The sequence below is a fragment of the Somniosus microcephalus genome, chromosome 5 (genome assembly GCF_052327205.1).
Source record: "Somniosus microcephalus isolate GS21.2 chromosome 5, FLI_Smic_1.0, whole genome shotgun sequence".
NCBI lineage: Eukaryota > Metazoa > Chordata > Chondrichthyes > Squaliformes > Somniosidae > Somniosus > Somniosus microcephalus.
The window spans coordinates 149,202,181-149,219,069 of record NC_140991.1 but is presented as its reverse complement, the minus strand read 5'-3'; the positions used below and the strand labels follow the sequence as shown (position 1 = coordinate 149,219,069).

Here is a 16,889-nt window from a genome sequence, read left to right as displayed (position 1 = left end):
TGTAGCACATCAGCCACACTGAATTTTCCACTGACTTCTTATGCTCTTTGCTCTCTGTCCACCTGATGGCTGCGTCTACCGGACGCCCATCCAGTAAGAGATCGGAAATCCACTGCTTAGTGAGATTTACCTTACCAAAGACATAATCCGCTATTCTCTTATAGTAATCTCGGATGTAATGCTTAAGTTATCCACCAGAGGGAGACAAATGCTAAGGGTTCATTTACCAGTGTTTTAAGGTAATGTTGCATTGTGGGTAGAATGACATCATAGGATCATCCATCTTGGATGCATCGTGCAGTAGAATTACAAGTGCATGCAATTCTACTGCACGATGTAGCTTGTAAGAGCTCTGTTCTCTCCTTATTCTGTGTAAATTAAAAGTAAAGTTTTGAGTTCCTGAAGTCTCACTTATATCAATTAATTGGACCTTACTACTCGGATATAACGTTTGGTGACGAGGATTAACAGATATCAACTTGAAGAAGGGAAAACACAAGATCACTGCATCTGAATCATGGCTACTCGAGTAGGAGAGATTTCTGCTTTTGATGTTCAAAATCAAACTTGGATCGAATACTGTGAGTTATTGGAACATTTCTTTGTAGCAAATGATATTGTCGATGTTGGAAAAAGGAGAGCTATTTTGCTAACTTCGGTGGGAAGTCTGACATATAGTTTATTGAGAAACTTATGCAGTCCTGCAAAGCCTGGAGATAAATCATCTACTGAATTAGTGGATTTGCTAAAGGAACATTTCAATCCTAGACCGAGTGAGATTGTACAACATTTCAAATTTAATTCACGGAACAGGATACCGGGAGAATCTGTGTTGGATTATGTAGCGGTGTTGAGAAAACTGGCACATGATTGCAATTACGGGAACAGCTTGAAAGACATGCTGAGAGATAGGCTGGTTTGCAGAATAATGCATGCTCGAATGCAGAGGAGATTATTGTCCGAGACTGGGCTTACATATGAAAAAGCGTTGGAACTTGCTCAAGCCATAGAGACAGCTAACCGTGATGTGAAAGAAATACAAGGTTCAGACTGGTCTACTACGAAGCAAGTTGCAGGTCAGACGCTGGTGCATAAGTTAAATATGAGTCGTACACCACTACGTGCGCATTTAAAAGCATGTTATAGATGCAATGGAGATCACCTGGCAAGGGAATGCAGGTTTCTGGAGGAAAAGTGCCACAAGTGTGGGAAAAAAGGACATATAAAATGTGCATGCAGAGCTAAAGCTACCCTGGAGGTATACAAACCTAATGGGGGAGAAAAGCAAAACCTGGTAAGAGAAGTGAAAAAACAGGGAGCACATCACATCAGTGGAGAAGCTGAGAAAGAAGACGACATGTTCATAATGCATAGTATGGTAGAGGATATTCCTAAAGTGGATCCTATCACTTTGCAACTGATAGTAAATGACACTAAGGTCAACTTTGAGGTGGATACTGGATGTGGCGTTACCATAATGAACAGGGAGGAATATTCAAAATTGTGGAACCATGCAAAAGTTCCAGAGTTAAAGTCTTGCTCTATGAAGCTTAAAACCTATACCGGTGAACGAGTGACAATATTGGGTACAGCAATTGTAACTGTGAAACACAGGGACACCGTGGAACAGCTACCTGTAGTTGTAGTATCGGGTTCTGGACCAAATTTGTTAGGTCGGGGCTGGATACAAGAACTTAAATTGGATTGGGGAGCAATAAATCAAATGGAGAGAGGCAAACAGTTGTCTTTGCAAGAAGTTTTGATTGAACATGACAACGTGTTCAAGGAAGAACTTGGAACATTTAATGGCCCCCCAGCTAAGATTTATGTCGACAAGGAGGCACTGCCAAGATTTTTTAAACAACGACCTGTGCCTTATGCCATGAAACCGAAGGTAGAGGCTGTGCTTGATCGTCTTTTGCGGGAGAACATTCTGGAACCCATGAAATGTTCAGAATAGGCAGCTCCAATTGTATCTGTTTTAAAACCAGACAATTCGGTAAGAATCTGTGGAGATTATAAATTGACTGTAAATAGGGTGTCTAAACTAGAACAGTATCCTATTCCTAAAACTGAGGATCTTTTTGCAAACCTGGCTGGAGGGAAGAAATTCACGAAGCTGGATATGAGTCATGCTTACTTGCAGATTACACTAGATGAGGAATCCAAGAAGTATGAAACCATAAATACACACAAGGGTTTGTTTACCTATAACCGCTTGCCATTTGGTGTCTCATCTAGTCCAGCTATCTTCCAGAGAACAATCGAGGGTGTACTGCAAAGGATTCCACATGTTTCCATCTATCTGGATGACATTCTGGTGACGGGAAGAACCGACCAGGAGCATCTGAGCACTCTGAGAGAGGTACTTCAAAGATTGGATAAGGCTGGGTTACGGCTCAAGAGGAGTAAGTGTACTTTCATGGGGAATGAGGCCATGTTCCTGGGACACAGAGTGGATGCCACAGGGCTCCATCCAATCAAGGAGAAGGTAAAAGCACTGCAGGAGGCACCAGATCCTACCAATGTGACTGAGTTAAAAGCTTACCTGGGACTGCTAAACTATTATAACAGGTTTTTGCCAAACTTGTCAACAGTGTTAGCACCTCTTCACAAACTACTGCACAAGGAGACACAGTGGCAGTGGGAAGAGGAACAGAGGGTTTCATTTGAACAGTCCAAGAAACTGATGCTGTCCTCGGATGTGCTGGTTCACTACAATGCAGAGAAAGACATCATTCTCTCTTGTGACGCTTCACCTTACGGGGTGGGGGCAGTTCTTTCACACTGTATGGAAGATGGAACTGAAAGACCGATCGGGTTTATGTCTCGAACCCTGACCCCAGCGGAAAAAACTATTCCCAGTTGGATAAAGAGGGATTAGCAGTGATGTTTGGGTTACAGAGGTTTCACAAATACATATATGGCAGGAAATTCACCATATGCACAGATCATAAACCTCTTCTATCTCTTTTTAATGAGATGAAAGCAGTACCACAGATGGTGTCACCCCGAATCCAGAGATGGGCAGTGACGTTGAGGGCATATGAGTATGTCATTGTTTACAAAGTGGGCAAGTACCATGGGAACGCAGATGCCTTGAGCCGTCTTCCACTACCAGTTACACCTATCCATGCAGCTTCAAAGGACAGAGTTTTGATGTTGGGAATTGGTCAGGTAGTATGTAGACATGTGGATCAGATACTGACCAGACAAAGGGAAATCGAACTGGAGGTTCCAGAGGAAAGGTTGGAGGACAAGTTGGTCCCCAGTTATCCAAATGCCTTGGTGGTACCAGCACCACGAACAGAGACAGTTATACCTAGACCCCTTAATCAAGAGGAAACCATTATAGCAGAGTCAGATACTCTGAGTACTGCTCAAGAGCAGCAGGTGGCTCTACCACAACCAAGCAGGGACATGACTGTAAGACGTTCAGCAAGGTCTCACAAGCCACCACAGCGATTGATCACGACCTGCTAGATTGTTCGGGATGGACTATCGTTAAAGGAGTTTCCTTATGGACTTTTTAAGAATGTTGTTAAGAATTGTTGTAACTTAAGAGGGGGGGATATAGTAATCTCGGATGTAATGCTTAAGTTATCCACCAGAGGGAGACAAATGCTAAGGGTCATTTACCAGTGTTTTAAGGTAATGTTGCATTATGGGTAGAATGACATCATAGGATCATCCATCTTGGATGCATCGTGCAGTAGAATTACAAGTGCATGCCTGTAGCTTGTAAGAGCTCTGTTCTCTCCTTATTCTGTGTAAATTAAAAGTAAAGTTTTGAGTTCCTGAAGTCTCACTTATATCAATTAATTGGGCCTTACTACTCGGATATAATATTTCTCATCCATTGCATTTCGACCATTCAAACCTGGGTCTAATACATTGCAATCCTGCTGCCAGTGTCCTGCCGTGGTCATCATTTTCTGTAAGGGGTTTTCCTCTCTGAGATCACAGAGGTTTCTCTTGCCAGAAGCCTCTCTCTCTCTTTTGCACAGTAAAACCTTGAGTGGTTCGACCCACTCACCCCTTAGATTCTAGACACTGGACTTAGGTGCAGGAACTACAATGCAGAGAAGACTCTGATAGACCAAGTTTAATGAATCAAAATGGAATTTTATTGCATATGGAAAAACAAATCAAATGCAAGCAAATGAGAGGGTACATGGGAGGGAAAAACAAATCATAACAGTACATTACTGACTAAAATAGATACAGGCATATCATACTTTACAAAAGTCATCAGGAAATGGGGAAATACATGGAACATCGAGGGACAACAACTCATGTTAATTATACCCAAAATGCCCATCCCCTTAAACCTATCTAGATCTGATTATGAAATGCCAGAAACGTGCTCACCAATCCAGTGGAAAAGTATAGAGTTTTGAAACAGGTCTGCGTTTTGATCCCCTCAGGCGTCCTGTTTCCTCGTGGTCAGTGGAGCCACAGCGGGCTGCACCACACCTCTCTCTCTCTTTCTCTCGAGGTGAAGGTCATGGACAGGCTGGACACTGACAGGCCTGGATGTCGGCGGAGATCATCTGCTTGACCATGGTTGGAAGCCTCTAGTCGGCTTTCATAAAGGTTTCTTCGGTAGTTTTTCTACCCTCCCGTTTCGTCAACGGCCCGGGGTTGGTCGATGATCTCCCGATGTTTTACCCCGGGGCGGGACACCGACTCGAACCGTCTTCTTCTCCGAACTCCAGCTGCTATCGAAGGTAACGGCTATTACCGAAGGTCCCATGAAGATGATGAAGTAAAGGAACCTCTCTCTTCACAATATCAAAGATGGAGCTTCTCTTCTCGCTACCCCCGCTGTCTCCAATTATACTTCTCAGAAGAAGCCTCTATCTCCTGCCAAATCAAGGTTAGTCTTTGTTTAACTTTTGGTGGGCTTATGGCACAGCGGGGTAGTTATTGGGGCAGTAATTCCTCCCCAAATGCGTGAGTACGGAAGGGGTACTCACACGTCTGGCCGGAGGAAATGCTGGTTTTCAGCATGCACAGCGCATGCGCTGAAAACCGGCATTTCCTCTCCTCTAACCCAAGAGGTGAAGAGGCTAGCGCGTGCACTGTAGGGGGCAGCGCGTGCGTCTTGGATTTCCTCTGTTTTGGGGGAATTGCGCATGTGTAAAGGCCTCCGGTCTTTACGCTTGTAAAAAGCACACGTAAGTATTTATTTTTACAGGTAAGTGGTGTTTTAGTGCAATTTAGAAAAAAAAATTCCACAGGTTTATTATTTTAAAGAATCTACAATAAGGTAAGTTTAGTTTTAGACCCTTTTTATTAAAAATTTATTTTTTTCAAAAAAAAAAATTATTGTTTAAATTATTTTTTTTAACTTATTTATACTTAATTTAATGATTGGGATGTTTTTTTTAAATTTTACTTAACGTTTAAGTAGTGTTTTGGGGTGCAGTACTTTTCATGAGTTTGACAGTTCTTACTCTCAAACTTATGAATGAAGTTTCCCCTCCCCTGATTGGCTGAGCAATGCTCACCTGATCCCAGCTGGCACATCACACTAACTACGCCGTTGGCTCAGGTTAGCACAGCGCGCCGACGTCAGAGCCGGGCCACTAACAGGAAATCCACTGCGGGCCAGGTTTCAGATGTCGGCGCGCTGGGTAAGTGCACATCGGGGGCTTGCACGCGCAGCAAGCCCCCAACACCAAGTTCTGGGCCATTATATTTAAACTGCTTTCAGGATGGCCGGTGATGGCCATCTCTGGTCTGGAATGACCTGGTAATGTTTTAATGTCTTCTTGATGTCTTTAATGGGTCCTTGATGCGTTCTTTATGACTATGGAACTGTTCCCCTTTGTCTGGGTAAACATTTAGATGGCCTTTATCTACAGGCCGATCTGACTGGATCTGCATCCAATCTTTATGCATGTGTATGTGTCTGGTTTCGTTCTCTCAGAAACGGCTTCCAGAACTTACTATGGGTTGAATCCACAAAGGCTATCTGGGGACTGCAGGAACCATTTTAAAGTGTCCCAATAAGTCAGCCACGGGGTCTGTCGGCCATTTTGTGTGTCCCTTTTCTGGGCTTCTTTTAAAACAGTCTTTTAAAAAATCACGGCCTCTTCTGCCAGAGGACCCTTATAATACAATATTAATTTTGCGAATTCTACAAAGGTAATAATTTCTGGATTACTACCTGAGCCATAAGCAAATTTGCATATGGTAAATAAGATCAGAGAGATGATCATGTGGCTCAAAGACTGGTGTGGGAGAAATGGGTTTTGATTCATGGGGCACTGGCACCAGTACTGGGATAAGAGGGAGCTGTTCTGTTAGGATGGGCTTCACTTGAATCAGGCTGGGACCAGTGTCCTGGCGAATTGAATAACTAGGGCAGTAGAGAGGGCTTTAAATGAAATAGTGGGGGGCTAGGTTCAGATGAGTGGGAATTTAAAACATCAAAGAGAAAGGAGAAGATGATAGAGCAGGGTAGCAATGGGGGTAATGGTAACTAGTGTGTGACAGGAAGGGACAGAACGTATAAAAATAAAAGTGCATCAGAAAGTGGGGTCAAAGCACGGAAAAATAGTAAAAAGACAAAATTAAAAGCTCTTTATCTGAATGCATGCAGCATTTGCGACAAAATAGATGAGTTGACGGCACAAATAAATATAAATGGGTATGATCTAATAGCCATTACAGAGACGTGGTTGCAAGGTGACCAAGGCTGGGAACTGAATATTCAGGGGTATTTGACATTTCAGAAGGATAAACAGAAAGGAAAAGTAGGTGGGGTAGCTCTGTTAATAAAGGATGAAATTAGTGCAGTGGTGAGAAATGATATTGGCTCAGAAGAGCAAGATGTAGAATCAGTTTGGGTGGAGATAAGAAATAATAATGGAAATAAGTCACTGGTGGGTGCAATCTACAGGCCCCCTAACAATAGCTACACTGTTGGACAGAGTATAAATCAAGAAATAATGGAGGCTTGTAAGAAAGTTACAGCAATAATCATGGGTTATTTTAATCTTCATATTGATTGGACAAATCAAATTGGCCAAGGTAGCTTCGAGGAAGAGTTCATAGAGTGTATCCGGGATGGTTTCCTAGAACAATACATTGTGGAACCAACCAGGGAGCAGGCAATCTTAGATCTGGCACTGTGTAATGAGACAGGGTTAATAAATTATCTTATAGTAAAGGATTCTCCAGGAAAGAGTGATCATAGCATGGTTGAATTTCAAATTCAGTTGGAGTGTGAGAAAGTTGAGTCTCAAACCAGTGTCCTGATCTTAAATAAAGGCCATTATAAAGGTATGAAGGCAGAGTTGGCTAAAGTAGACTGGGAAAATAGATTAAAGGGCAAGATGGTTGATAAGCAATGGCAGACATTTAAGGAAATATTTCATAACTCTCAACAAAAATATATTCCAGTAAGAAGGAAAGATTTAAGATAAGGGAGAGCCATCCATGGCTAACTAAGGAAGTAAAGGATGGTATCAAATTAAAAACAAAGTAAGAGATTCTACAGGTATATAAAAAGGAAGAGAGTAGCTAAAGTAAATGTTGGTCCCTTAGAGGATGAGCCTGAGGAATTAATAATGGGGAAAAGGGAAATGGCAGAGACTTTGAATAAATATTTTGCATCAGTCTTCATGGTAGAAGACACTAAAACCATCCCAATTATACACAATCAAGGGGCTATAGGGAGGGGGGAACTTAAAACAATCACTATCATTGAAGAAAAAGTACTCGGTAAAATAATGGAACTAAAGGTGGACAAGTCTCCTGGACCTGATGGCCTGCATCCTAGGGTCTTAAAAGAAGTGACTGCAGAGATAATGGATGCATTGGTTGCAATCTACCAAAATTCCCTTGATTCTGGAGAGGTCCCAGCGGATTGGAAAACCGCAAATGTAACACCCCTATATAAGAAGGGAGGGAGACAGAAAGCAGGAAACTATAGACCAGTTAGCCTAACATCAGTTATTGGGAAAATGCTGGAGTCCATTATTAAGGAAGCAGTAGCAGGTCATTTAGAAAATCATAATACAGTCAAGCAGAGTCAGCATGGTTTTATGAAAGGGAAATCATGTTCGACAAATTTGCTGGAGTTCTTTGAGGATGTAACGAGCAGGGTGGATAAAGGGGAACCAGTGGATGTGGTGTATTTGGATTTCCAGAAGGCATTTGATAAGGTGCCGCATAAAAGGTTACTTCACAAGATAAGAGCTCACGGGATTGGGGGTAATATATTAGCATGGATACAGGATTGGCTGACTAACGGAAAACAGACAGTTGGGATAAATGGGTCATTTTCCAGTTGGAAAATGGTAACTAGTGGGGTGCCACAGGGATCAGTGCTGGGGCTGTAAGGGGTTTTCGTCCTCGAGAGGTTTCCCAGAGGTTTCTCTCTCTAGAGGCCTCTCTCTCTTGCACAGTAAACCATGAGTGGTTCGACCCACTCGCCCCTTAAATTCTATACTCTGGACTTAGGGGCAGGAACTACAATGTAGAGAAAACTCATGTAGACCAAGTTTGATGAATCAAAATGAAATTTTATTGCAAATGGAAAAAATATATCAAATCAAATGCAACACAGATAAGAGTACGGTACATGGGAGGGAAAAACAAACACAAACAAATCATACGACATTATACTAACTAAGGCAAATACAGGCATCTTATATTCTACAAAGATCATCATGAAATAAGGAAACACACGGAACATCGAGGGACAACAACTCATGTTAATTGTACCCTTAAATCCAACCCCTTATTAAACCTATCTAGATCTGATTGTGAAGGGCCAGAAACATGCTCACCAATCCCACTAGGAAGTGCAAGGTTTTGAAAACGAGTCTGTGTTTGGTCCTTTCAGGCATCTCGTCTCCACGTGGATCATGGAGTCCCTGTGAGCTGCGCCACACCTCTCTCCTGAGGTGGGGGTTGGGGGCGGCTGGACACCGGCGGGCCTGGATGTCAGCGGGGTCGAGGATCGTCGGCTCGACCCTGGTTAGAGGAGCCTTGGGCTGGTGTAGCCCCTTCTACCTTCAGCTATGGCCCGGGGATGGTCGATGATCTCCCGATGGTCTTCCCAGGGGCGGGACGCTGGTTCCGAAATGACTCTTTATACAGTCAGAATTGTCCTTCTGATTTCTCCAACGGTGGAGCAGAGTCCGCTGATCTTTCCCTAAGCCAGCTCCTCTTTGCGCAGCTCAAAAGCTGGACAGGCTGCTGGGGCTGCAACGACTGTCTGACTGCCATCTGTAAACTGTCTTTCAGCTCGACTCTCCTTGTGACTGTTCAAGCTTGCCGATTCAAGCTTCCTCCAGCGTTTTCTTCCAAGCTGTTTCTTCCTCCTCAAGCTGCGTGTCCGGGGTGCTGCGCTCCGTGCTTCAACTGCTGAAAGGTCTCTTCAGTTATACCTTTCTTCCCGAGGCCTCACTTCCTGCCCAAAATCAGGTTAGTCTTTGTTTTAACTTTGGCGGGCTTTGAGCACAGCAGGGCAGTTTTTATATTTAAAATCACTTTAAGCGGCTGGTAACAGGCCCATCTCTGGTTGGAAATGGCTTTCATTGTTTTGAATGTCCTGCTGATCTCGTTATCTAGTCCTGGGTGCTGTTCTCATGAATATGAAATTGTCCCCTTTTGTCTGGGGCAGCATCTTGATGGCCTTTGTCTCCAGGCCGACCTTGAGTGGATCTGCATCTAATCCATATGCATGCCTGTGGGTCTGGTTTCGTTCTCTCAGAAAACGGCTTCCAGAACTTACTAAGGGTTCAATCCACATAGCTGTCTGAGGTTGCGCAGGAACCATTTTAAAGTGTCCCAATAAGCTGGCCACATGATACGGTGGCCATTTTGTATGCCCCTTTTTCTGGGCTTCTTTTAAAACAGTCTTTAGAATCACAGCCTCTTCTGCCATTTAACCCTTATTAATATTAAATCCAATTTTGCGAATCCTACAGGGCCTCAACTATTTACAATCTATATTAATGACTTAGATAAAAGAACCGAGTGTAATGTAGACAAATTTACTGATGATACAAAGATAGGTAGGAAAGCAAGTTGTGAAGAGGACACAAAGGGCTCGATTTTCATTGGGCCGTTGAGGCGGGATTGGAGGCATGTGGGGGGTTAAAATCATGAAATCGGGGGGCACAAACCCATCCCAACCCCAACCCACCTCCATGCCAGTTTCAAAGGAGGCGGATACCCGACCCGCGCTGGGAGCCGCCTCCTCCCCAAGGCGGGAAGGGGATTAGTGCCAATTAACTGCTTGTTAACAGGTAGTTAACAGGCAGTTTTTAGCCTAATCCCTATATTTATCCCTGAAGTGTGGGATTCCCGATGGCTCCAAACCACACCAAGTTAGCGAGGCGGACCGTTGGGCTGAAGGTCTTGGCGGGTTCGAGATGTCAGTGTTCAAGTGAGTGATGGGTGCATGAGTGCAGAGGTAAGTGTGTTTGGTGTGTGTAAAGTGTTTAAATAAGTTTTACTTACCTTTACTTATCTTTACAGCCTTCCTTCCTTCAGGTCTCGGGAGTCTCTCATCTCACCGGCACAGAAAGCAGAATGGCCGTGAGCTGTCAAAAGTTGCAGCATTCAGCTTTCTGTTCTGGAGAGATCTCTAAATCAGCCTGAGAGGAAGGAATTAACTTAGTGTACAGATTGTCAGTGTTTGATAGCTTCAAAGAGCTGTCAAACGCTGATATTTCATCCGTCAAAAGCTCTTGACAGATGAAATGTCAATCTGTGACATCGCTTGTTGCCGGGTGGCCCTTAATTGGCCTGCTGAGCCCGCTGGGCGGGCTCAACAAGGTCAATCAAGTGAAAATCACGTGGGTTGGCCACAGCTCGATGGAGGCGGGACTGCAACCCCAAAAGTGGGAGTCCCACCTCCTACAAACCCCAGTATCAAAATCCAGCCAAAAGAGTCTGCAAAGGGCTATAGATAGACTAAGTGAGTGGGAAAACATTTGGCAGATGGACTATAATGTGGGAAAGTGTGAGGTTATCCACTTTGGTAAGAAAAATAAAAAAGTAAATTATTATTTAAATGGAGAGAGATTATAAAATGCTGCAATACAGAGGGACCTGGGTGTCCTTGTGCATGAAACACAAAAAGTTAGCATGCAGGCACAGCAAGTAATCAGGAAGGCAAATAGAATGTTGGCCTTTATTGCAAGGGGTATGGAGTAAAAAAGCAGGGAAGTCCTGCTACAACTGTACAGGGCATTGGTGAGACCACACCTGGAGTATTGTGTACAGTTTTGGTCTCCTTATTTAAGGAGGGATGTACTTGCATTGGAGGCAGTTCAGAGAAGGTTCACGAGGCTGATTCCTGAGATGAAGGGGTTGACTTATGAAGAGAGGTTGAGCAGGTTGGGCCTATACTCATTGGAGTTTAGAAGAATGAGAGGTGATCTTATTGAAACATATAAGATACTGTGGGGGCTTGACAAGATAGATGCAGAGAAGATGTTTTCCCTCATGGGGGAATCTAGAACTAGGGGGCATTGTATCAGAATAAGGGGTCACCCATTTAAAACTGAGAAGAGGAGGAATTTCTTCTCTCAGAGGGTCATGAATCTGTGGAATTCTCTGCCCCAGAGAGCTGTGGAGGCTGGGTCATTGAATATATTTAAGGTGGAGATAGACAGATTTTTGAACAATAAGGGAGTGAAGGGTTATGGGGAGTGGGCAGGGAAATGGAGTTGAGCCCAAGATCAGAACAGCCATGATCTCATTAAATGGTGGAGCAGGCTCGAGGGGCCAAATGGCCTATCCTGCTCCTATTTCTTATGTTCTTATTGTAGTGTATGTGCCTTTAAGTCAGAACTACTTTTACAGCTCTTGTATACTGTAGTGCCGGCAGTGACCACACCGGTATATAAGCTTTGCGCATGCCTCTGTACCCCCTGTCTTGAGACTACCCTCCTCCAGTAAAGACCTGTTTATTGTTGATGTACAGCATCCATGTGATTATTTTATAACAGCATATCCTCTGATCACGGATCCAACAGTGGCAACGAGTGTCGATTTGAATCTAGCTGCAACATAAAAAAAAAAATAGTCGAGGCCAGGAACACGGGCGTCGACCACGAGCAAACGCCCAGCCATCAGGCAGAGAATGAACTTCGCAGGGGAGGCTGTGGAGAGCCGGGCTTGGTTCCCCAGCCACGACGAGCAGCAGGAGGCCGACGACAGGTCCAGTGCAGACCCTTCCCGAGCAGCGGCGGCTGGAGCCGACCGACGGCGGAGAGCAAGCCGAGCAGCGTCTACGGGGTAAGACAAAGGGTGAAGAGCACTGGGCGCAGCCGGGGGTTGAACACCGAGTGGCGTCGAGAAAAAGAAAACAAACCAGAGAGAGAGAGGGTAAAGAAACAGCCGGGTTCTAGACTGAGCGGCGTCGAAAAAATAAATAAATAAATAAAAAGAAGAATGCGCAGAGCACAGCCAGGCTCACGGCTGAACAGGGTGAAGAAAGGGGAGCGCGGGAGACGCCATTGAGCTGCGGAGAAGAAGGAAGAGCACGGGAGATGCCATTTTTAGAAGCTGCAGCGGAGAAGAAGGGCGAGCGCGGGAAGGAAGGAAAGCGCGGGAGATGCCATTTTGTGCCAGCGGAGAAGAAGGGGAAGCGCGGGAGGCACCATTTTTGACGGTAAACTCACACCCAAGGATGCCGAAGAGTGGCAGTATGTCTACGTTCGACAATGAGGTCGAAGATTGGGCGACATATGTGAAACGTATTGAGGTGTACTGCAGGGCAAATGAAGTGCCAGATGCTAATAAAGCACTGGTTCTGTTAAATTCCATGGGTGCAAAAACTTATGGGTTACTGCGAAATCTAATAACCCCAGAGAAGACGGTAAACAAGAATTTTGAAAGCATAGTAGAAATCCTACAGGACCACTTAAACCCCACACCGCTGCTGATAGCAGAACGATTTAAGTTCCATAAAAGGAACCAACACAGAGACGAAAGCAATGCTGAGTACCTAACGGAACTGCGCAAGCTATCGAAACACTGCCAGTTTGGAGCGGGACTAGCAGATACGTTAAGGGACAAGTTTGTGTGTGGGCAACAAACGGCCCAGAAACGGCTTCTATCAGAAAAGGATCTTACGCTGGACAAAGCTTTCAGTATGGCAGTATCACACGAAGCAGCCGCAAGGGGCGCTGCAGAGATACAACGGAGACCGCAAGAATACGGCACCAATGAAATGTTATATGGAACAGGGAAATGCTATCGCTGCGGCAGAACAACACATGACCAGAAAGACTGTTGGTTCAAGGACCAAGTGTGCAGACAGTGTGGGAAAGCAGGACACATAGCAAGAGTCTGCAGGTCTGGGAAGAAAACCAACAGTAAGAAATCTCCACAGGAGAAGTACAAAAAGGTACACCAGGTGATGGACAGTGGTTCAGACGAACAGAAAAGTGACACAGACTCCGGAAGCAAGGAGCTGGGTTGTCTGAAACGACATAAGGTAACCGAAATGGAGGATCACCAGACTATCTGGGTTACACTCAAGATAGACAGAGTCCAAGTGAAAATGGAATTGGACACAGGGTCAGCTCTAACAGTCATAAATCAAAGAGACAACAAGCGGCTATTTTCACACATACCGTTGAAAGCTACAGAGATTGTCTTGAAGACGTATACGGGGCAAAAAGTCTACCCCAAAGGAAAAATAAGGGTGAAAGTGACATATAAAGGCCAGGAAATACCTAAAATGGATATATATGTATTGTCAGATGGAGGACCACCACTGCTAGGACGTGAATGGATCCGGAAGATACAATTAGATTGGCATTCCATACAGGCACTGAAGGTTGAGGCCAAGAAGGATGACGACGTCACACCTGGACGACTGTCAAAAAATGCTAACCGACGCAAAAGAAGTATTCCAGGAGGGACTAGGAAAACTAAAAGGAATAACAGCAACGATTAAAATAGAGGAAAATGCAAGCCCAAAGTTTCTGAAGGCCAGACCAGTACCTTATGCGATCAGACCAGCTGTTGAAGCAGAGCTGGAAGGGTTGGAACGTTCAGGAGTACTGTCCAAAGTGGACTGGAGTGAGTGGGCTACACCCATTGTTCCTGTAATGAAGAGGTCATTGAGTAATACGCCTGGGGAACCAAAGAAGGTCCACATTTGTGGGGATTTTAAGGTGACAGTGAACCCAGTCCTTCACACGGTACAATATCCGCTTCCACGAATTGAGGATATTGTACCGTGTACCGGAGCAGCAGGGAGCAGCATAGAGGAGCCCGGCTTAAAAACCGGCGGCAGTTGCGAGGCCCGACCACTCGGAGCAGCAGGGAGCAGCGAGGAAGAGCCCGGCTTAAAAACCGGCGGCAGTTGCGAGGCCCGACCACTCGGAGCAGCAGGGAGCAGCGAGGAGGAGCCCGGCTTAAAAACCGGCGGCAGTTGCGAGGCCCGACCACTCGGAGCAGCAGAGAGCAGCGAGGAGGAGCCCGGCTTAAAAATCGGCGGCAGTTGCGAGGCACACCAAATCAACAGCAGAGGAGAGAGGTAAAAAGTAATCAGAGTGTGACGTCACCAGGGAGCAGGTAAGTGATTGGTTGGTGAGTATTTCTCTCTTTTCAATACAAGCTTGACTTCTGTGGTGTTAAATTTCTAGGGTCTCTGTGGTGTAGTGGGGACAGTTGGTAAATAAAGCGCCCTAGAGTATACCTGTAACTGGGGTATTGAATAAATTTTTTAATTAATTAAAGGAGTAAGTCATGGCAGGAGAGTTCAGACCCGTGTTCTGCTCCTCTTGCTCCATGTGAGAAATCAGGGACGCTGCCAGTGTCCCTGACGACCATGTGTGTGGGAAATGCATCCAGCTGCAGCTACTTGTAGGCCGCATTGCGGCACTCGAGCTGCGGGTGGATGAATTTTGGAGCATGCGCGATGCTGAGAGGGTCGTGGATAGCACGTTTAGCGAGTTGTTCACACCTCAGGGTAGGGCTGCACAGGGGGTGACCATCAGGCGGAGCAACAGAGGCAGGCAGGAAGTATAGGGAACCCCTGCGGACATCCCCCTTTCAAACGAGTATACCAAGTTGGATACTGTTGAGGGGGATGACTCACCAGGGGAAGGCAGCAGCAGCCAGCTTCCTGGCACCAGGGACGCTTCTGCTGCTCAGAAAGGGAGGAAAAAGAGTGGGAGAGCAATAGTGGTAGGGGATTCTATCGTAAGGGGAACAGATAGGCGTTTCTGTGGCCGCAAACGTGACTCCAGGATGGTTTGTTGCCTCCCTGGGGCCAGGGTCTGGGATGTCACTGAGCGGCTACAGGGCATTCTTAAGGGGGAGGGTGAGCAGGCAGAGGTCGTGGTCCACATTGGGACCAACGACGTAGGAAGGAAGGGGGATGAGGTCCTGCATCAAGAATTTAGGGAGCTAGGTAACAGATTAAAGAGCAGGACCTCGAAGGTTGTAATCTCTGGATTACTCCCAGTGCCACGTGCTAGTAAGTATAGGAATGGGAGGGTGGAGCAGATGAATGCGTGGCTAAAGAGTTGGTGTAGGGGGGAGAGTTTTACTTTCCTGGATCACTGGGCCTGCTTCTGGGAAAGGTGGGACTTGTACAAGTCGGACGGGTTGCACCTGAACCAGAGCGGGACAAATATCCTTGCGGGGAGGTTTGCTAGCACTGTTGGGGGGGGTTTAAACTAACTTGGCAGGGGGATGGGATACAGAGGGGAGCTGAAATAGGGGGTGATTGCTGCCAATTATAGAGAAAAAAACAAGTCAGCTTGGTAGACAGGGCAAATATATAAGGGCAAGGCTGGATGGCATCTATTTTAATGCAAGGAGTCTTGCAAATAAGGTGGATGAACTGAAGGTGTTGATAAACACATGGGAGTATGATATTGTTGCTATCACGGAGACATGGTTGAGGGAGGGGCAAGACTGGCAGCTCAATATTCCGGGGTACAGAATCTTCAGGCGAGACAGAGGGGGAGGTATAAGAGGAGGGGGTGTCGCAATATTAATTAAGGAGTCAATTACTGCAGTAAGGAGGGATGATATATTAGCAGGTTCCTCTAATGAGGCCATATGGGCGGAGCTTAGAAACAAAAAGGGGGCAAGCACTTTGCTGGGAGTGTACTATAGGCCTCCAAACAGTCAGGGGGAGATAGAAGAACAGATATGTAGGCAAATCTCAGAGAAATGTGCAAATAATAGGGTAATAATAATGGGGGATTTCAACTTCCCCAATATTAACTGGAATAGTCAGAGTGTGAAAGGCTCAGAGGGTGTAGAATTCTTAAAGTGCATCCAGGAGAGCTTTTTGAGCCAGCATGTAGAAAGTCCTACAAGAGAGGGGGCGGTTCTGGACCTAATTCTAGGGAATGTGGCCGGCCAAGTAGAAAAAGTGCTAGTAGGTGAGCACTTTGGTGATAGTGACCATAATATGGTAAGATTTAAGGTGGTCATGGAAAAGGACAGGGATGGGCCGGAAATAAAGGTTCTAAATTGGGAGAAGGCCGATTTTAATAGGATAAGGCAGGATCTGGCCAAAATGGACTGGGATCAGCTACTTGTAGGAAAATCCGCATCGGAGCAATGGGAGGCTTTCAGAAGGGAGATTGAGATCATACAATGGCAACATGTTCCCGTAAAGGTCAAGAGTGGTTCCAAAAACCACAGGGAACCTTGGATGTCAGGGGATATACAAGAATGGATTAGGAAAAAAAGGAGGGCTTTTGGTAGATACAAAAGGCTAAAGACGGAGGAAGCCCTAGAGGAGTACAAAAAGTGCAGGGGGATACTTAAAAAAGAAATTAGGAGATCAAGGAGGGGCCATGAAATAACACTGGCGAGCAAAATAAAGGAAAATCCTAAGATGTTTTATAAGTATATTAAGGGTAAGAAGATAACCAGGG

At 45.3% G+C, this 16,889-nt stretch overlaps 1 protein-coding gene across 1 annotated transcript in view; it reads left to right on the top strand.

The window, feature by feature from the left end:
- The window catches only part of LOC147117396 (uncharacterized), a 171,444-nt gene extending 164,008 nt beyond the window's left edge, over positions 1–7,436 (top strand). Inside the window, exon 2 of the mRNA XM_085989362.1 lies at positions 6,505–7,436. Within this exon, the coding sequence (XP_085845488.1) occupies positions 6,505–7,436 (932 nt within the window). The remainder of the gene's footprint in view (positions 1–6,504) is intronic.
- The last annotated feature ends 9,453 nt before the right edge of the window (positions 7,437–16,889 follow it).